The sequence below is a fragment of the Neofelis nebulosa genome, chromosome 1 (assembly GCF_028018385.1).
Source record: "Neofelis nebulosa isolate mNeoNeb1 chromosome 1, mNeoNeb1.pri, whole genome shotgun sequence".
Lineage (NCBI taxonomy): Eukaryota > Metazoa > Chordata > Mammalia > Carnivora > Felidae > Neofelis > Neofelis nebulosa.
This window is the reverse complement of record NC_080782.1, coordinates 58994038-59016063: the sequence shown is the minus strand read 5'-3', so window position 1 is coordinate 59016063 and position 22026 is coordinate 58994038. Positions and strand designations below refer to the sequence as shown.

Genomic DNA, 22026 nt, shown 5'->3' with positions numbered 1-22026 from the left:
CCTCCCTGTGCCCCCTACCTGCCCCCTGCCCTTTCAGGCTATCAATCTGAGATTTGGTATGACATGTGGGATATCAGCCTTTAGCCTCAGATAACGGGGAGGAGTCTCCAAATGACAGTGGTGGTTCCTGATCTCAGGTTTGTAGAGTAAAAAAATTCCTTGCTTTAAGGAAAGAAAAATCCAAATGTGTAAGACTGACCAATTTAGGCACGGTTTTGGATCCATTAAGTAGTAGGTTTTAGGTCATACAAAAGTCCTTTTATGCCTACCTTTTGCAGATCTTATTTTTCATGAAAATCAATTAGTTCCCATTTGTTCTAACCAGCATAGCCATCTTATTTCATGATTTACTTTTCTATGCATACTCTTAAGTCATAACTTCAAAGGGATCATTTTGGAACTTTTTCATGTTAACTTAGGTCTACACAGACGAAGACATACTCTTAAAATTACTATTATTATTATTATTATCAACCTCATTTTTTTTTGCCTTAAATTAAAATAAACACACTTAGACTTTCAGGTGCCAAATTACTAAGATGATGAAAAACACAAGCCATCATGGCCAGAATGTGACCTTTACCCAACCCTTGGGGAGTCAGGGTCACTGACCTGGTGGATGTTGCATGAAAGACTATCAAGTAAGACCGTTCCTAATGGAGTAACCTGAGAGTGGTAAAGAAGGCTTTTCCTTTAAACCAAATTTTCCAGTTACTCCCACTCTGGACTGAAAAGCAAAATTGTGCATACTGCTTTCTTTCTAGTGTTTCCCTTCCTAGCCCTCTTCTTCCAGAACCAAGCTGTAGTTGGTTTCTGGCACTCTGAGGAGAACTCAATGAGTGTATTTGCTTTTATGAAATCAGGTAAAAGACTACAGACTCCATCAAGCCAATTTCTTGAATGTTTATCAATTAACGCTTCAGGTTGAAACTCCTTGAGGTTGGCTCTGTGGGTGGGCTGAGAAACATCCAAGTGGCTACTGATTTCCATTTATTCATCATACATGCGTTCATTTAAGAAGCTTTAGGTTGAATCATGAAATAGCCACTTCTGCAGGTCAAAAATCAGCAATTTCACATGGTTTGGGGAGACAGTTCTCCATGTCTCTAATCCTCCATATGTGTTTCTGAAGGTCTTGTGAGCTGACACACTGCCTTAGTTTTGGACTATCTTTTCAAGGTTGTCTGCACAGTGAACCACGTTGGAAGACAGATATAGTGTCTTTCTCCAGAGCAAAGGGCAGGTTTACTTACTGTCCAGTATAATAAAGATAATATTTCCCTCTAGAGCAAAGAACAGGCAGGCTCACTGCCCCTTCTGAGAGACTCAGGTGTAATAAACTCAAGATTTCTTTTCTGTGATGCAACCTATTGCATGTGTGGGTATCACGGGCCCCTGTTCATGTAGCCCTATGGGAACTGGGGCTTGGAGGACCAGCACACATACTAATATCTGGATATTGCATTGTTCTGAGTGATAAAGGCCCTTGTCTCTGACCCAGGAGTTTCATGCCTTTTGATAATATCTATGAAATTGTGGCAAGCTAACATGCTAGCTTACAATTAGGGTGAGCTCTTAGACCTGTCATATTCTTGAAGTATGGTTCACTTTATTAACTAAACACCTATTCTATGCGAGGCACTGTAAAAGGCATTGGTGAATACAACGGTAAATAAGACAGGGAAGGTCCCTGCCCTCATATAACTTTCACTGTCATGGAGAATACAGGTCACACACCCCCCCCCAATATATCAACAAATAAAACAAGTAAAAGTTGTGATAAGTACTTTGAATAGAATAGGATACTTTGATAGGAAGTAGCAGGAGGAAGATACTCAGGGAGGAAGGCCAGAAAGGCCCTCTCCATTCCATGCAGGTGATATTTAAGGGTGAGCTGAGATAGGCAAGTGAAGAGCTAGTAACAAAGTATTTCATATAGTAGGAATAGCTTATGTAAAGGCCCTGAGGTGGAAAATAGCAGAACTGATCCAATGTGGCTCGAGGGTAACAAAAAGGAAGGGAGTGACATGAAATGAGTTTGGAGAGGTCCAGGCAGGGGGTCAGATCATATGGGGCCCTGTAGGTCATGCAGATAGTTGGATTCTTTTCTGTGACCCATGGGAACAAGCAGTTTTCAACATAGAAATAACACTGTCCACTTTGCATTTTAAGAAGTCACCCCTAGGGGCGCCTGGGTGGCGCAGTCGGTGAAGCGTCCGACTTCAGCCAGGTCACGATCTCGCGGTCCGTGAGTTCGAGCCCCGCGTCAGGCTCTGGGCTGATGGCTGGGAGCCTGGAGCCTGTTTCCGATTCTGCGTCTCCCTCTCTCTCTGCCCCTCCCCCGTTCATGCTCTGTCTCTCTCTATCCCAAAAATAAATAAAAAACGTTGAAAAAAAAAATTTAAAAAAAAAAAAAAAAAAAAGAAGTCACCCCTATAGTGAGGTAGAGATTGCTTCTCCCTCGACCAGCATCCAGGTCTGGGAATGGTTTGGTACAAACTGACACTGCTGAGGGGAACCTGGGTGGCTCAGTCGGTTGAGCCTCTGACTGTGGCTCAGGTCATGATCTCATGGTTCTTGGGTTCAAGCCCCATGTTGGATTGTGTGCTGAGAGCTCAGAGCCTGGAGCCCTCAGATTCTGTGTCTCCCTCTCTCTCTGTCCCTTGCCTGCTTGTGCTTTGTCTGTCTGTCTGTCTGTCTCTCTCTCTCTCTCTCTCTCTCTCTCTCTCTCTCAAAAGTAAATAAACATTAAAAAAAAACAAACCCTGACACTGCTGAGCTCAAAGCACCCTGTTTCCAAACCTACCAACTTTAGAGATAAGGCAGCAGAGGTTGAGGGAGCTCTTTGCCACCAGAGTCTCATGCAAAAGGACGGAGCTCTTTGCTGCGCTGGAGGACCTCTCTTGCTCTTTAGCTGAGGTATTTACCCTTAATGTCAGTTTACAAAATACCTAGCTCCTGGATATCTTCCTTCCCCATCTTCTCTCAATCAAGGAGGTTTTTATATCCATTTCTGTGTTCCTGTAATTCCCACAATCACCCTTTCATGTGTGTGTCTTCTCTCACCAGGCTCCATGAGGAACAGACCAGATGTGAATCATTCATTGAGGTATTCTCAATGTACACAGCAGGTCCTTGGTAAACAGTTGTCAAAGTGTGTGCATGCATGTGTGTGTGTGTGTGTGTGTGTGTGTGTGTGTGTGTGTGTGTGTGTAGGAGGGTAGGAGAATCCAATATAAGCAAAAGCTGTAATGATGAGTACTTTTCATTGCATTTTCTCAGCATTTCTACAGTTTTGGAGAGAAAAAGCAATCGCATGGTGCTGTTGAAATATAAAAGGAACCCACACTTTCAGTCCCCCTTTTGCAACACCGGATTAAATAGTACTGTTGTGATATTATCAGGTTTCCTTTCTGTCAGCCTGGTTTAAGTTTTCTTGAGGAACAATGGCAGGTGCTAACAGGAAGCCCAGGAAATGGGGTTTTTACATAGGCAGAGGGTGGCCTCTAGTAAATCTGCACCGCACTTTAAGTATACCACTCTGTTGTCCCCTGAGATGAAACTCATTTCTGAAAGCAGCTGCTTCTTTCCAAAACACATCAAAAGACTTCCCTGAGTCAAAGGTATATTTAGTGTGATCGCTGGTTGACACCCGTCTAACATTTTTCCTTCTGTTTCATATCGCAGGGGCTTTCGGCGCTCCTGGCTGCTCTTGACGGAGAACGTTCTGATAATAGGTATGTGTGGGAAAACCTCTGAACCAAATAAAACACTATTCTTTTCCCTGCATTTCAAGCCAATTACTATCATTGCTCTATCAAGATGTCTGCCCAATTATTAGGCCGATTACCTTTGACTTTCTGTTTGAGCTACAGTCCAGACAAGAGAAATCCTCTGGGGAGAACTGCTATTCTCATCTCTGACAGGGGAATGAGGGTAATGGCCTGGGGGAAGGGCATCTCACTACCACAACGTCTGTGTCTATATGGATAAAGGAGAGGGAAGGCAGAAGCCATTACTAGATAATCTGGCCCCCAGAAAATTTGCTGTGCAGTGGGAAAGGGATTTATGTGGCTGGAATCCAAAGCAATCCAGTGGTTAAGAGCACAGGTTCCGGAATGTTTGGATGCTGACTCCACCCTGGATTAGGGTGTATGACCTTGGGCAAGTTGTTTAACTTTTCTCAGTGGTGGCTTCTCCACTAGAAGATAGAATACTGGAGGTACCTACCTCACATGACTACTCTATGGGTTGACTGGCCTAGTACTCCCAGAGGGCCTGATCCAGAGGTGAGCGCATTGTCAGAATTCCATAAATGTGTACTTGTTTTCGTTATTAGCCATTTCACTGAGTCCTTGTAGACACCAACTAAGCCAGCTGCTGTTTATGGCACGTGGTTTTATGTTTGTACTAAACCTTTTGAGTATAAATATAAGGTGACAAAAAATATGTAATTTCTCATGTTCTCTCTTTTTTCTTCTGCGAGAGAGTGAGTGGGGAGAGGCAGAGAGAGGCAGAGAGAGACAGAGAGTGAGAGAGAATCGCAAGCAGGCTCCACACTGTCAGCTCAGAGCCCAATGCGGGGTTCAAACTCACGAACCATGAGATCATGAACCTGAGCCAAAGTCGGATGTTCAACCAACTGAGCCACCCAGGCATCCCTCTCATTATGTTCTTAAACTTAAGATTGCTTAAAAAAATTAATGTTTATTTATTTTTTGAGAGACACACAAAACTAGCAGTGGGTGTGGGGGTGCAGAGAGACAGGGAGACACAGAATCTGAAGCAGGCTCCAGGCTCTGAGCTGTCAACACAGAGCCCGACACAGGGCTTGAACTCACAAACCATGAGATCATGACCCGAGCCGAAGGTGGACGCTCAACCGACTGAGCCACCCGGGTGCCCCGAGATTTCTTTTAATCTCAACAACTCAAACTACTTTTTTCCTCTTGTGAGCTGGTTTTTATCAAACTTTTTGCTTCTCTCTATCCCCCATTGGTATGTACTCTGATGCTGGAAATTTTCTGTCACCGAGGAAGACGTTTTCCAGTGGCTTCCATGATACAAAGTTTATAACATTAGTTTAGAGCAGGGGTTGGCAAACATTTTCTGCAAAGGGACAGAAAGTAAATATTTAGGTTTTGTTGGCCGAACTGTCTCTGTTGTAACTACTCAACTCTGTTGTTTTAGCTGCCAGAGACAATATGTCAACAGATGAACATGGCTGTGCTCCAGAAAAACTTTATTTATAAAAGCAGGCAGTGGGCCAGACTCAGTCCATGGGCTACAGTGTGTCAACCCCTGCTTTAGACCATTTGGCTAGTCCTGATAGGACCAATTTTTCCTTAGCAGAGGGAATAAGGTTTAGCTGTGATGCTATGGTCAATACCAAATCCTGATTTTATACAATTTGGAAGTTGTGGCTATGGATAGCAAACTGCCACCTGCATTCTAGGTTGGCTTACATAGATCTTTCAAGAATCAAGGAACCCCTCAGAGAAATCCGTGTGGCCAATAGAGAAGTTCTGAAAATGCAGTCACTAGAAAAAAACAGCTGTACAAGATGGGCTCCTAGAAAACCATCAGCTCTCATTCAGTGACTACTAGCTCCATTGTAGACACGGTCCATATGTAAAGTCACATCATCCTTCCCTTCAACGACACAGTTATTACATTTTCACAAATGAAACTGAGGCTCTGGGAGGTAAGTGACTTTCCCAGTTAGGAGGTAGGAATGAGAAGCTGGGATTTAATCCTCCATTACCAGGTCTTTCCTCATGACACTACCTTATCGAGGCTTCTCCAGTGAACCTCAGCACGCCCAGCTACACACGTTGGAGACAACATGCAGAAAGGCCCAGAAGGCCATGCCATTTCTACCATGTCTACATCCTGGGACCTGGAAGACTCAGTTTTCTGAGCCTCAGTGTATTCCTCTGTGAAATGCATCTAACACTGCCCCAATTCACAAATGTTCTACCCAGGATCCGTTATCTTCGTCAGGATAAGAACCTGATGACAAAATAGATATAATGAAAATATCTGTGTCTTATTTAATTGTTAAAATCCTTCAGGTTTGCTTTGGAAAACTTTGTAAAATCTTCTCAAACTAATGGCCCTTTCAGGGGTTTATAAGCACATATAAGAGGGAATTTTGAATAAAACCATAGCTTCTCCTGTGAAAGCTAAAAAAAAAAAAACAAACAAACACAACAACAACAACAACAACAACAAAAACAGGGCTAAAACATGCCAAAAGTGACAAGTGCTTAATTAAAGCATTTTGAGATTTACTTATGTGGGAACGAAGATATGATTTTTTTCCCTTATGTCTATATCCTTTTCTTGATTTATTTTTATGGCTTTTTAAAACTTTTTATTTTGGGCTTTCCTGGATTTTTAAGAGAAATTCTGAGCTGACGTGAATGGTCTGTATTTCTTGGCTCCAGTGCATGTTTAGAGATTTATAGACTTTGTGTTATTTGATTCTCACAAGAGCCCTATGGCATGGGTCCTAGTTCTATCTTACCATGAGGAAACTGAAGCTTGCAAAAGTCTAACAATTTGTGTAGGTTGTGTGGCCAGGACTTGAGCCAGTCTGTCTGATTCAAGCTATTTACCACAACTGGATCCTGTAGTCAGTCTTCCCATTTTAATCAGGGCTAGTTTTAGGTGAAAGATACTATGAGGTCTAACTAAGGGATTCTGGTTTGGTTTCTCATACAGTAGAAACTACATTGGAAGATGTGCCTTCTACAGAGAAACCCAGAACATTTCCATTCTTCCCCTTGTGGCATATCACCTCAGAGACCCCACACCTACCTAAGACAACAGTGTTGAAGGAAACCATCTCTTTGTCTTTGCCATCATTGTAGAAGGCCAAGTGCCACAGGCCCACATCCAGGTACTGTACAAATACGGCTTCATTTTGAACGAGGGTCTGTATGCTCCGGCGTTCCCTGGGTGACTCAACCACACTCCACTTCTCCTTCCCATCCAGACGTTCCATGAAGTCATACTAGGGTAAGAAGAGAGAGTGCCATGTGTGAAAGAGGTTAAAGATCTGGTCTCATGACTAGTACCTTCCCCTCCCAGCCCATTAGTTAACTGAGGAATGTTTGAGCACATTTTACTATGAGCTCATCCAGTAAAAGAAGAGTCACAGAAGTTGTAATAATAAGCCACCATTTATTATGCTTATAATCATTGCTAATAATTTTATTTCTATAAGGCTACAATCCCTTTTCTGCAGTTTGAAATCCAAAAAGCTTTAAAGCCCAAACTTTGATCATTCTTTGTGTGTGTGTGTGTGTGTGTGTGTGTGTGTGTGTGTGTGTGAGAGAGAGAGAGAGAGAGAATTGGTCTAATCACTACTAGGTTATATAATATCTAGTATGTGCCAAGTATAACTTTTTTATAATTCTCCAAATTCTGGATTCCAAAAATCATTTGGTTCCCCAAGAATTTCAGATAAGGAAGCATAGACCTATGTTACCGGGTACAACTTACTGATCATTTACCAAGGGAAGGTGGAATAGAAGATTAGTTAAGAATGAGGGTTGTGTTCACTATATTGTATACCTGAAACTAATGTAACATTGTATGGAAAATATATTTTAATTAAAAAAAAAAATGATGGTTGTGTAGCCAGACTATCTGTGTAGCCAGAATCAGGCATTAGCTTCACCCATCTGTGTCTCAGTTTCCCTATTTACAAAATTGAAAATAATAGTACCTATGTTATAGGTTGTTGTGAAGAATAAGATAATATTTAGAACAGTGCCTGGAGGAGAGCAAACACAAAATACATGTTAGCTAGCCAGCTATCATCATCATCATCATCATCATCATCATCATCATCACTGTCATCATTTCATTCAATTCTTGCAAAAATCCTAAAGATAAGTACTATTTGTATCCTATTTTACAGATAAGAAAACTGAGGCTCAGAGAAATCAAACAACTTGTCAAAATCACACAGCCACTAAGTGACCAAGTAAAAATTTAGACTTAGATCTCTCAGATAAACCAGCAATTAAATATTATACTGTTTCAGTGGAAACTGGGCTCATAACTAGAAGGGATCAATGAGAGATAAAGTAGTCAGTGAAGGCTACCAAGATGAGGGGAATGGGGAGCAAATGTAACCCAAGAAAGCCCTGTCCTAGAGAATGGTGAAATACTCTGGTGGGCAAGTTGGAGCCACTGATGATACGTGAGCAGTGACTGATGCAATGGAAGGAATGTTTTGAGGAATTCATTTGCAGGCAGGATACGAAATGTTCTAGAGGGAAGAATGAAAAGAACCAGGTCAGTTGGGAAATTATTGCAGAAATCCAAATATGACGTGACAAGGGTCTTGATTAGGATGGTCAATGAGAAGAAGAGACAACTTTGGAGGAAAGTTTTTAAGAAAGAAGGGACACTGTTCGACCATGGGCTGGACAGAGAGGATGAAGGAAAAGGAAGAGAGGACACTAATGTCTCTTACTTGACAAGAAATCCGATAAGACCCCTGTAGAAATGGTCTAATCTTGTGAACTCTTCAAAATCACAGCACAGAAAAGTCAGTTGCTCTGTGACTTCCAGAGAACATTCAAAAGTGTAGGTCCCTAGCAGATAAAAACCACCACTGTGGGATTAAGCTTTCTCTCACCCCTTCCCCTCCATAAAAAGGATTTTATAGGTTACAGACATTTACTATAACCTCTTTCATGAAGCTCATAGAATTAAACTTCAGGAATCTATTAATGTGACTTCCCCATCATTAGGATTGCCAGTTTTTCCCAACTGAAACATTATCATTGAAAACAAAAGAGTCTGTAATTCTAAGCACAAAGACTTTACCATCGGACAAACCTGGGTTTGAATTCTGACTGCCTTTTGCTATTGTTTAAAGTTGATCAATCTGCTTTTAGACTCTTCCTGGTTTGCACATTAGGGAATAATGATACTCAACTTTTGGGCATGTTTTAAGGATGACATGACATAATGCTTAGGGCAGCATCTTGAAGGAGTAACAATTTTACTAAGTACCTCATGACTATGAGAAACTTAATGGCAAATTAGAATGATCAGAGAAGTACCTGGTTCCAGTTTTTCCATCTAGGGGCTGGAGATGGTCATTGCTTAGGAAGTGAAAATTTCCCCATCTCGGAGAAAACAAGTATTTGTATTTAGCTTTTCTCTACCCTGTATCCCATTGGTCACACCTGTCTTTATGGGATAAAATAAATGATTTGAGGTGATACAACAAACCAATGCTTCTTTCGGAGACCTCTGTAACCAAAGCATTTGTTCCTTAGCAACCTCGTAAATGTCCAACCACCCAGACCCATGTCTACAAATTGCTGTCAGCCAGAGTAATGAGTGTAACTTCCTTGGTGCTGAGGTGGGAAGAATATACTTCATTTGGGGCCCACGATATCACCCCCATGAGGAAAAGTTTGGGGAAGGTGATTACTTGTGTGTGGGGCCATTGCTCACGATTAATTTGGACATTAGTCATCTCTTGCTGAACTGGCTGGCTGGCCAGCCAAGAGCACTGAAATGGGTTAGGACCAGAAGCAGTTCTAGCTGTCCAACCAATCAGATTACTCTGGGAAAAGGTATGTGTCAGAGGAGAGAGAAGGCATCTATTTGGCTGGCTCCTCTGAGTCACTCCAAAGAAGCATGGAGGGCAGTTTTCATTTAAGGAAGAATCTGCAAGCCAGGGGCTGTCAAACAGGGCAGTGGGACATGTGGATGTGATACAATACAATGCCTGATGTGCTTCAATCCTGTACCCTCTATTGTACTTTGCTTTTTTCAAAGCACTCCTCACACTCTACAATCATACAGCTTATTTTTATGTTTATTGTCAGTCTACTCAGGAGAATGTAAACCCCAGGAAGGCGGGAGGGGGAGGGGTTTGCCTGTCTGCTGGAGAGGTTAAGAGGACTTCTGAGCTAGACTACCTAGGGTTAGACTCCTAGCACTGCCACTTACTTGCCATGACACTCACACAAGCTATTTAAATTCTCTGTGCCTCAGTCTCCTTATCTTTAAAATGGGGACGATAATTGTGTCTATATCAGAACATCGTTGTAAGGATTAAGTGAACCAATTCATGTCAAGCGCTTAGAACAGTACTTTGTGCATGGTACACATGCCCCAAGGCTTCAGTTATCATTATCATAGTTCACTGCTCCATCTCACTGATCTCAACCAGAGTCTGATCAGTAAATATTAAATACCAAATTAATAAAATACTAAATTTGTAAATGAATCCCACTGAAAAGCAACAAAATTGGAATGTATTCAAGGTTTTGTCTCTAATAATAATCACTTGCACTCCCTAATGCACTGTATTGAAAGAAAGAGGACAGGATAGAGTTACAGACAGCACGGCTGAGTTGTGGACCACCTGGCCATGCAGGACATGCATGCAATGGGATGTTGTGGTGGTTGCACATTCCCATAGATCAAGATTTGAGAGTTGACTGTAGGAGGCCATGATGACATCCCTTTCCCAAATGTCAGCGGGGTGTTGTACAATGCCTGCTTTCCTTCTCAGGACTTCCCTTGTTCCTTCTCTTGTCTTCCCTTCCCACTTTGACACTGTTTCTTAGTGCCCACTGTGGTAGTGATTGCTGATCATTGTCTACATTGGGGCTCTCACTCTTTTTCAGCCTTCTTGCTGCCTGGTGGGGGGCACATGGTGGTTTTCCAGTCAATGGAATATAAGCTGTGGGATGAGTTCCACTTCCAGACCCTGCCATAAAACATCCTGTGCAACCTCCTACTTGCTCTCTCTTCACCCCTATCTGCCTCTGGAGGGTGCCAGAGCACCTTTACAGCCCAGGATGGTGGAGCCACATGCCAGGAATGGCCTGGATCTGAGCATGAGCCCTTGGAGGAAGGCTGAAGTCACGACATGAGCAAGCAATAAACACTTATTACACCAAGCCAATGAGTTGTTGAGGCTTCATTGTTACTTCAGCAGAACCTATCTTGATGTCATGCTTCTCTTTGTTCCCTGTTACTCCCCAAGGTCATGGTGGGTTCCCGCATATTTGCCATGGAGTCAAGCCCCAACCTATTTTGTGTGGGGTGTCTGTTTACCCCAGTTTTCCCAGGAGTGTCCTAATCGACACTTCTTGTTCCTCCTTTCACTACAGAAAGTGCTCTAGTCTGGAATACATAGTTACCCTACTCACAGGTGAACAGGCACTAAGCAGCATCACAGAGCACCATTTATCGTTCCTGTAACTTTGGGAAGGTTGAAGGCTGGTAGCACAAAGTGGATCAATGCAACCAAATGCAGAGACTGCCTTCTAGGGTGGGGAATGCAGGAGCTCAGTGAGAAGCTGGTTTGCAGGGAGGCCATCTAGTCTAGGAGAGCCTCTGCTCTCTCGGATTCCTAGACTGCAGGCTGGCCAGCTTACTTGGCAGCCTGGCTGACACTAGAAGGAGGCCATTTTCCAAAGGCACAGGCCCTGGCCAGAGTTTCTTTTTCATGACCCAGCACTGAGGATTGATAACTTAGGCTTGGTACCAGGGACATCTGTCTCCTCTGTTCCAAGACCTCATCACGATCAGTCCTGGATATAGGGATGCTCAGGAGATCATGCTGTGCTTGGTTGACTAAGAGGTTGCTTTATAGCACATTCTATCTAATAGATTTGCAGAAGCCCTGGAAGAGATTAGGAGGCACATGACCAAATCCCGGTAGGGGGTGTACGTGTGCATGGGCTGGCTGTGGGAGGAAGCCTGTCTCCCAAGGCAGCTTGTCTCTCTCGACTTGGCAATAAAGCCACCCAGGGGGTGATAGCGCAATAGCCCAAATAAACACCCCCACCACCCCCAAGTTCTCTATTTTTCCTTGGCCTTTGAAAAATAACCTATGTTGGCATTCAACGTGAGGGCTATGCCTTTGAGTCATCAGTCATACCAAAAGTGGCATGAAAATGCAACTTTTACGAGCGCTGGAAAGGCAAAAAAATAAACCACAGCAAATATTTGACTGATCCAATTATAAATCTCCCCTACTTCTTGGCAGAGACCAAGGAGGAATGGTAATTAAGATAACTTAGTGAGTTTGCAGGAGGAGCTGCAGGAGAGAGAAAAGGAGGCAGGACCATCGAGCAGGGCCTGCCACTCTCCCAGAAGGGAGAGCATCCATAGGCAGGGAGTGCCGCCAAGAGATGCTTCTGGAAGCCACACAGATACACACCTGCCAAGGAGGGCAAGGTTAAAGACAGACTCATTGCCCTTCAGGAAGATGTTATTACTGGGTCCAGGACCCTGAGTAGGGGGAAAATAACTTCATTGCCATTTGGAATGTCCGCTTGCTGAGGGTCGATGTGGACGGGAAAAGCAATAAATGTTGACATTTCCCACGGACGGCCTCCCTTGCTCCGTGCTGGCAGCGTCCCTGGCCTCTCAACGTCTGATGTTGATTCTACCTCAGATGGCAGGGCATGCTCAGCAGTTGGTAGGATGGCAGGGAAGCAGCGTGTGTGAGTGAGGGCTGCTTGAAGCCACATTACCACAGGGTCTCTGGTCGCATCCAGGGACGAGTGGTAGCAGTGGGTCACTCACAAGGGCCTGTTCATCTCCTGCCTCCAGCCAGGTCTGTGGCAAAGTGTGCCCGGCTGATTCCTCATTCAAGCTCAGCACAAGTTCTTTTCTCTCCTTCAAAGAGGCTGAGTGCTGAGGGGAGTGTGGAAGGATGACAGCAGCAGGGCCCTGCTCCAGTGGGGGCTGGCTTCCCTTTACGTGGCCCTGCCCGTCTTGGTTAGGATGCCATTGCACTTCCCACTTCCAGTGTCCAAGTCACTGAACCAGATGCCGCTAGGCCCAGATGTATGCACTGCTGGGGCCGCTCGTCCACCCTCTATGAGAAAGAACCCCTAGATTCTGCAGGGACACAGCACCTGGATTTGCTGACCATAACAATGCTCTGTGCAATACTCTACAGGTAAGGATCAAGCAGACTAAAGATAGAGAGGATCCAAGCACAGAGTACGGGAGGGCGCACCTACGTGGGTGGAATCCCTGATTCTTCTATCACATGTCTTCCTGCAGCAGTGGGAAAAGTAACCATCAAAAATAAGATCTATCATCTGGGCACTCGCTATGTGCCAGGCATGATGGCAAGTGCTGACATATGTTATCTCATCTCATCCTCCCAGAAACCTTATTTGTATCCCCACTTCTCAGGAGAGAGTAATGGCTGTGACAGGAGTAAAGTAACATACCCAGTGCCACTGACAGTAGCTGGTGGCCAAGCACAGACCTGAACTTGGATTTGCATGGGTCTTAACAACTACGGGAGGTCACTTCAAGTTTTCCAAGAACTTGGCCTCCAGCATATCTGGTCGTGGGCCTGCTGTGTAATTCTGCTAAAGATGTTGCTGATCAGAGAAGGGACTGGAAGGCAGAGCCCAGCAGTGCTAGGGCCAGACTTGCAAGCAGGTTGAGGACAGGGGATGCCCCACTGGAGTAGATGATAAAGGTAGATAAAGGGTGTCAGAAAAGGTGGGGATGGCTTTGCTGGGTGTTGGCCATCCCTGGTCTATAACCTCCCTTTCCCTACCTCCCAACTTCTTTGTCCCTGTAGTCCAGCCATACTGTTCTCTGTGTCTGGAACATGCCAAACTCATCCCAGACTCAGGGCGCTTGGCAGGAGCTGTTCCCTCTGCCTGGCCTACTCTTCCTCCTGATCTCACACCTGCCTGCTTGTCAGCCCTCTGCCTCAGCACGGCAACTTCAGCTCGGGCGCCCCCAACCCCCATCCCAAATGCCTCTACCACTTCTTTCTATCCTCAGCAAAGACGCGTCTCTCTTTGAAAAACCACAACTCATTATCTTTTAGTTTATAGTCCATCTCGTTCTTCTTGGATACAAGCCTCTGAAGAGTGGGAGACTTGTCTGTTTGACTCACCAGAGCATCCCCAGTGCCTAGAGCAGTGCCTGGCACATGGTTGTTACTCGGTAAAGGTCTTGTGTGATTCAATGACAAACATTTAGTCTCAAAGGAAACGGTGTGGGAGTGAAGTCTATACCAACGCAGTGGAGTTTTGGTGATAGGACCACTGAGAAGATGTAATGTCTGCAGGAAAGGTTTTAGGAAATTTTAGTCAACATTCTGCAGTTTTCTTGTATTTTTATTTGCTAACTGTTCAGATGACACCACAAGGGAACATTTAATGAGGCCAGGCACTGTTCTAAGTGATTCAAATGTACTACCTTATTTGATGCTTACAGTAGCCCTACTGAATACGAATCATTACTCCTCACCTTGCACATGAGGAAACTGAGGCACAGGGAGGTTACTTAACTAGCTCAAGAGTTGGTAAGTGGTGGAGTTTATGTCTACACCCAGGCAGACTGCTCAGAGGGCATTCCCTTAACCCACTGCATTACAGGCTGCTCCATGAAGCAGACAGGGAGCCAGTACCTGGTGTTGGCCAGGCTCGCTCGGCTAGAGGGAGGTCAAAGTGTTATATTCTCTTGTTCCTGGGAAGGAGAAAGTCTGCAATGGGTCAAGGGCAGGAAGGTATGTGGTGACATAATGAGACTCCCAAAGAAGCCCACAGAGCTTCTAGCAGGAGAAGTAGCAGTATAAACAGAAATATATTTGGTGCAAACAATGCGTTTCATTTTCTGAATCTCATTTCTTTGGCTCAGAGTATCTCTTCCCTCTCACGAGCAGCTATGTTAAGACAAATTGGGGTGCCTATGGTTTAGGGGGTACCAGCCCATGTGTAACAAGATGAAACAATTGTACTAATATCATTGGGGGAAAACAGCCTTTTAACACACCACTTAGTGTAGAAAGTAAGAAACCAGGGAACATGGGTGTGGGTAGGACCTTCCTGAAAGGATGAAGGCAGAATCTGTTTGGTTACTGGAAAGAGAGGGAGCTACAGAGAGGTACAGGGAAGGAAGGGTAGAACAGCAAGATGTGGGGGACCCCCTAGGCCACAACACAGCTCCTTCCTGACACTCCCTCCTCACACTCCCAAATCCAAAGGAAAAAGAAAACTAAGGGAAGATGTGACCAAATTTCTTACAGAAACCAGCAAAGAGAGAGAGCACCAGTCCTGGAAGTCAGAGGGCAGGAGAGTGAGGGTCGAGTGATACAAAAGGATTAAACCACCGGGACTCAGGAATCACAGTCAGGCTCACGGGGTGCAGACATACTTAGCCTGGATGTGGCTGGGCAGGGAGCCCTCTGAACATCTGGCTTTACCTGGAACGCCTAAAGTTCCCTAGACTGGGGTTCAGAGAAGAGAAAGATTGGAAGCACAGCTCACAAGCGTGCCTTGCCCAGGCTTTACGTTACAAAGGGAAATGAATGCAAAAATATTGGTGCTTTCAACCAATGCTGAGCACTGACTATGAGCCTAGCCCTGCTCTGGGTACTGGGGATCCAGCAACAAGTCATGTGGACAAGACTCCTGCCCTCCAATGGTAGGCACTGCTATGGGCAAATAGAATGCCAGGGGGTGATGAGCTTTGAATAAAAGAAAGAAAGCAAATCAAAGACTTCCCAAATGCTAATCAACAAGTGAATGGACAAATTATAGTTTATCCATATAATTGGAAATCTACTCAACAATAAAAGGAATGAGCCACCGATACCACAACAACATGGTGAATCTTACAGACATGATGCTGAGTAAAAGAGGCCAGACACAAAAGGACACAGGGTTCCCCGTTTATGAAACTCGAGAGAAGACAAACCTCATCTCTAGAAAGCAGATCAGTAGTGGGTTGGGATGAGGTAGGCATGCGGCACAGGAGGCTTTCGAGCAGTGGCAATATTCTACATCATGAGTGTAATGGTGCTGACACAAACACATACAGTTTTTACGTTTTAAGAATCAAACTTAAAGTGTGTGCACTTAGAATGTGTGCATTGAGGGGCGCCTGGGTGGTTCAATCGGTTAAGTGTCCAACTTTGGCTCAGGTCATGGTCTTGCGGTTTGTGAGTTTGAGGCCCGCGTTGGGCTCTGCTGACAGCTCAGAGCCTGGAGCCTGCTTTGGATTCTGTGTCTCGCTCTCTCTCTGCCCCTCCCCTGCTCATGCTCTGTCTCTCTCTGTCTCAAAAATAAAGAAAACATTAAAAAATTGTTTTAAATGTGTGCATTGGGTGGCTTGTAAACTATACCTAAATTAAGTTGATGTGAGACAAAGATAGCAGAGTATGTGATAAAGTGTAAAGGAGGATCCAGTTTTAGACTCCCTTGTTAGGAAAGGGCTGAGGGCATGGTGTTTGGGCAGAGACCTGACAAAAGTAAGGAAGGAGCCAAGTTATTACCTTGGGGAGGGACATTCCAGAGAGAGGGAATAACCAATGCAAATGCTCTGAGACAGTGAGTTTGGCGTGACAGGGGGAGAGCAGGAGGGCCAGGGTGGTGGGGTGGAGGGAGTAAGGAGGAGATGGCTGGTTAGCCAGCCTGTAGAAGGGTGGTCAGTGACATGCCATCAGACATTTACTGAGCCCCTACTATGGACAAGCATTGCTGTGAGCACTGCAGACCTAATGGGCAACCTCATAGGGCTGACATTCCGGAACAACTTCAGATTTTCCTTTTAGCAGTGATGGGAGGCCAGTGGGAGATTTGCAGAGACTGAGTGCTCTGACAAATGGTTATAAAAGATGAGACCAGAGCCTTCTTTGTAATAAGAAGCGAGCTTCTTTCCTGGTGTGTTTATCGTGCCTGGTTCCTAGGAGGGCCCTTTGGGCTTGGCAGTGGCTTTGCTGGTTTGCTGGCTGAAGATAAGCAGATTATGGGTTCTGTCAATTCTCCCCGAGTTCCCCCCCCCCCCCGCACCATATATCAAGCCTAAAATTGTGGTTTTCAAGTTTCAAAGGAGTATGTTTTGAATGTCTCTGAATGGGGGGTGGTAGTATAGGGGGGATGAAAAATGAATAAAAATAGATTCGTTACCACTACTAAAGGGTGAGTTAGCACTCTCACAACCACTATGGTGAGCATCTCAGCCAGCCTTCTCCTGTAGCTGTTTCAGAGTGGGATTCCCAAGGGAAACAGGGGTAAACCTTAAACAATGAAGCCTGGGCAAGGCAGGGATAATGCACTCCCTGCTGGGTGACCCTTCCTGTGAATTCTTGGAGGGGTCTTAATGCCAGTGCCCACTAGCCACACAAGGGCAGGGCCAGCTCTGCCTTGTCCATTGCTGCAGCACCTGACACATGGCATAGAGCAGGTACTCAGTTAATGTGGGTGGAATCCAATATTATCACGTGCCTTTGGCAAAAACAGTGGCTCTATCTGAAGGCAGGATCTCCCTGGAAGATTGTTAGCCCTTTCATATGAAATTTTTGAGAATAGGGAGAAACAGTTAAAAATTCTAAGTCCTAATCTCCTATTCTCAAGACCTTCCCTCAGTACATAAGAGTGTGTGTTCCTACTCACAAGGGTGACTCAGAGCTTTGTGATGTGTGGACACTTTTTCCTTTGATTTAACATGTGCTCCTAGCTGGGGCTGTGTACATGGCTGTAAATGTGCAACAACTCAACACGGGGTCACAGCCTCTAAACCTCCAAAGGGGCCATCTTCCTCTGTGGCTCCTGGTCTTGTAAGAGCCAGCACTGAGAAGAAAAGCTATGCCATCGTTGGTGAGTGATGGCTCAAGAACAGCACAGCTTCTAAAATGAGGACAATTGTCATGTGAAGCTTCAACACAGTGCCCATAACAAGGGGTATCTTCACTGTCCTCTGCTTGAAAAGATCTTTCCTCTTTATCTGCTTAACTTGCCTTCTGAGACTCAGCTTGTGGAACATTTCCTCCAGGAAGCTGTCCTAAAATCCCACATAGGTTACAAGTGGTGGACTATTTTTATGATCTTGAACCTCCTTTACCCAACTCTTTAATAAAAATCACAGCTAACATTTGATTAGTTTATTATACAAAGGGCAAGAACAAACTCTGTAAATGATATATGGCAGCAGCTTCAGGAAACATACAAGACAGTAGTGTTAGCAGGAGTCATGCCATCCACCTCTCCCATCCCACAGAGAGCTGTGCTTAGACTGGACATGGCTGGAGGCAGTGTGCATTGGGCCCCAGGGGAGGGATCCCAATCCCCTGCCACCTCACATGTTTACAAAATGATTGAGAGGGGACAGAAATCACTCGACTGATGTGGAAGAACCAGATCTTTGCAATCTGGATTAGTAGCTTGAGGAGGACCAACTACAACTCACTGTGTGTGCCCGTGCTGGTTTCTGCCAGAGGCCTCACCATTCTTCCTGTAGAGACTGCTGGTTGCTAAGTTACCTGTGAGTGAGCTGTAAGAGTTGTAGACCAGTCAGATTGATTGATTGATTGATCTCTGCAGGGTGCTTACTATTTGCTAGGCATTATCTCATTTATTCTCACAACCACCTGATGAAGCATAGTCCTCATTTCACAGATGATGAAACTGAATCCAGAGACAGTTGGCCATAAACATTCAGCTACTACATAGCAGAGATAAGATTCCAACCCAGAGCAGGCCAATTCTCAGTTCTTGTTTTCTGCCCCGTCTGCACCTCATGGCCCTCCCTACATGATGCTGCCATTGTTGCTTAACTCGTTAGGTCTCCATCTCCTTAATGTCGGGCAAATACCTTTCATCTCTGTATTCCCAACACAGATCACAGACCTTTGGTGAACATTTGTTGAATGCATAGATGAATTGATTTCACACTTTCTTCCCACAAGCTCATGCTCTCTCATCATGCTGCCTTTTGATCCAACCCTGGAGAAGGGTGGAAGGTATTTCTCTGAAGACCAAGTGAGCCACAGTGTAGAGGTCATGTTCAATGAAACTGATGAACATATCAAGGCTATTCCAAGATGCACAAAGCCTCTACCATGAGGCCAGGAAAATGGAGGTTTTAGCTCTCAGTGCCTTGCTGATGTTGAGTTCCTATTTACTGCACATTCTATCTAATTGTCTTTAGCCTATGGCTTATCAAAAATGTCACATTTGGCTCCTTGCCCTCCCAAGATCAATAGGAGGATCTTCTGGGGGCTGGTTGTGAAAACAAATCAAATATATCTCTGAAGAGAGGGAGTGAACTGGGAACATGTCCAATCACAAAATGGCTTCCCAAGCACTAAAGAGGAACAGAATCACAGGCACTGGCCAGCTTCTCTCAGGGCATGGTCTCAATCTTTCATCAGGCAGCAGCGTGACCTTGGGCAAGTTACTTCAGCTCTCTGAATCTCCACTCTCCGATCCCTAAGCCAACGGTAGTAAAAGCACCTACCTCTGAAGGCCATTAGGAGTCGGGCCAGGCTCATGGTAAGCAATCAATGTCAGCTATTCTCCTGGCTATTATTATTGTTATAAAAGTTTGACATATTGTAAATCCTTTGTGCCAGCAATTCCACTCTTAAGAATTCATCTTAAGGAAATTATTAAAAAAATACATGAACATAAACCTGCAAAGATGTTTACTGTGGTAGGATTATAATGTTGAAAGAGGGAGATTGATTAAAAAAAATTAATCTTTAGAATGGACTACTTTTGAAGCATTTAAAATGAGTTTATGGAAGAATATTTAGATTTAGGAAGATGTTCCCTACCTTTCTTTATGCAAAGAATCAAGGAAAAAACTATGTGTGGTATAATCCTGTATTTGTAAAAATGGTTGCTATATGTGAACAGAAAACTGTCTGGAAAATATACCAAAAAATGTTAATGTTTTCTATTTTTCCTAGCATCATCATATATTGATTTTATAATGAGAAAAACACAAATAAAGGTTATCTTTTTAAAAAATTGAAATTTGTTTTGTTTGTTTGGGGGCTTGTGTTATACAGGCTTTGGAAAAACACGATAATAGTAACATATCATTTCGGTATGCGGACACAGTTCTAAGTGCCTTATAACGATTGCCTCACTTAAATCTCACAATGATGCTACGAATGTATAATACTATTATCTCCATTTTACAGCTGAGGTAATGGAGGCACAGAGAGGCTGAGTGATGTGTCCAAGGTAACACAGCTTTGAAGTACTAGAGTTTGAAATTCATGACCAGGCAGTCTGGACTGGTCCATACTTTTCTGCCCATGTCTTTCTGTGTTGGGAACAGCAGCATTAGGCACACCACAGAGTATTTATTTAAGCTTTATTTTTGTGTATTTATATATTAAAAAAAATTATATTTAAATCTCCACACTGACTTGACACATGCAACAGGGTGTATTATTGGAGGATATTTGGAATTAATGAAAGGCCACTTAAAATGAATGTCCTTAACAAATGGGAAAATGATTAGGTCTTTATCTTGAAGAATGAAACTCTAATTATGAACACCTTCTTTTTCTCTCAGACTTAGGGTAATTCAGGTGATATTAGCAACTATGCTCTAATTGTTAGAATGCACACAAAAAATGTGATGGCAACATTTCATTGTCTCTCAGCCTCATTGATTGCAAAACACATCCTGGTTTCAGAGATGTCAAAGATGACCATTATGTGCATCTCCGAATCGATGGAGTACTCGAGAACAATACAGCATCACTTTGGCTTGACTGGTGTAACACAATCAAAAGGGATCTTTCGGTAAACATACTGGATGTCTTTGTCAAATGTCCTAGGACCTCTCTTTATGTTATTATAATCGTCTTCTTGAAGTGCCGATTCTGTCACCTTGTTACTTCTCGCTGCCGCCTATTTAGCTATGTTACCTCAGCCAGATCCACGTTTACCAAGGCTTCCCCAGCAAGTTAGAGCAGATCTCTGGCACCACTCTCACGGACCTAGTGAGATCCCCGTTCAGGGCATGAGTTGTAGTTTTATTCTGTCGGGGCTTGCGTTGTGCTCTGTGCAGGCTGCTCCCACCAGAGGGGAGAAAAAAGAAAGGTCTGACGGCTGTACCCTGTATGTACCAGCGTTGCAGCTCTGAACTCTTCCTCAGTTGTTTCACGTGTAAAGTGATGGTGGGCTCCTAATACTGCCTACCTCACTGTGTTGTTGGGAGGAGAAAATAATTCATGGGGAACAGTCCCCGGCACAGTGAGCCCCCAGCAAATGCTTTCTATTATTACCTTAACTAGTGTTAAATGGAGACAGAGCTCTGAGTGGAGAACGTTTTTGTAAGTGATCAGGCGATGAATTAATATTTTTGTCTTGTAACAACTTTTGCTTTCTTATGAAACATCCTTAACCTGAAAGAGGCTTCAACAAACATTTTAAAAGCCATTAATTTTTTGTGAAGATGTTGGAATAAAGCTTTCCTTACTATCTCTGACCATAGACTTGAACTTTTCCAGCTCTCATCTATTAGGAAGCTTATTTATCTACACGTGGCTTTCTTTGAAAGCACACTGGCGTGCTGTGTGTTTGCTCAGATAAAGTTGTATGAGCAGCTGTACTGGTGGTTCCTGTTCTACCAAATGCCCGACAGAGAAGAAATGCAAGTTTGTGCTAGAAGCTGAAACCAGAGGAGCAATTTCCAATGAACATGTAACATGTCCCATAAAGGTGAGATAGAGATAGAGACAGAGGTAGAAATAGAGACGTATTTAGTGAAGAGAGTTTCAAAGCTTATTTTAAGTTTAGGGTCCAACCTCTCTCTTTCTGTATTTAAGGCAAGGGATATGAGTAGTTGTTAGATATCTTAAGTGATTTAGCCTTGAAACTATGATTTCCTATTGTGCCTCTTTCAAGCTTGTGGATCAATTTAACTGAAGAGTATTCAGGGGCTGTAAGGGAAGTGATTAAAGAAAATACTGTTGTATATATATTCATTGTGATTTTTCTCAAAACAGTGCAAACAAAACAAAGTATGTGAATGAATTGAATCTTGAGAGTGACATAAGATTAAAGTCACCATCTATAGCCTCCTAATGCTTGTTTTACTCAAAATAGACTCACGCTTGTCATGGATGCACTTTTCTTAAAGAGAAAGACATTACAACAATTAAGAAAAGTATAAAAAATATGGTAACAAATACTCATACTTGAACCAAAGGAATAAATATTAACTTTCGTCATATTTATTTCCAATCTT

The 22026-nt window shown here is 43.7% G+C and overlaps 1 protein-coding gene across 24 annotated transcripts in view; it reads right to left on the bottom strand.

The window, feature by feature from the left end:
* The window catches only part of TENM2 (teneurin transmembrane protein 2), a 1977383-nt gene that overhangs the window by 177308 nt on the left and 1778049 nt on the right, over positions 1–22026 (bottom strand). For all 24 annotated transcript variants that reach the window (XM_058722697.1, XM_058722719.1, XM_058722713.1 and 21 more), the window contains one exon: positions 6823–7018. In XM_058722697.1, coding sequence (XP_058578680.1) covers positions 6823–7018 — 196 coding nt within the window. The remainder of the gene's footprint in view (positions 1–6822; positions 7019–22026) is intronic.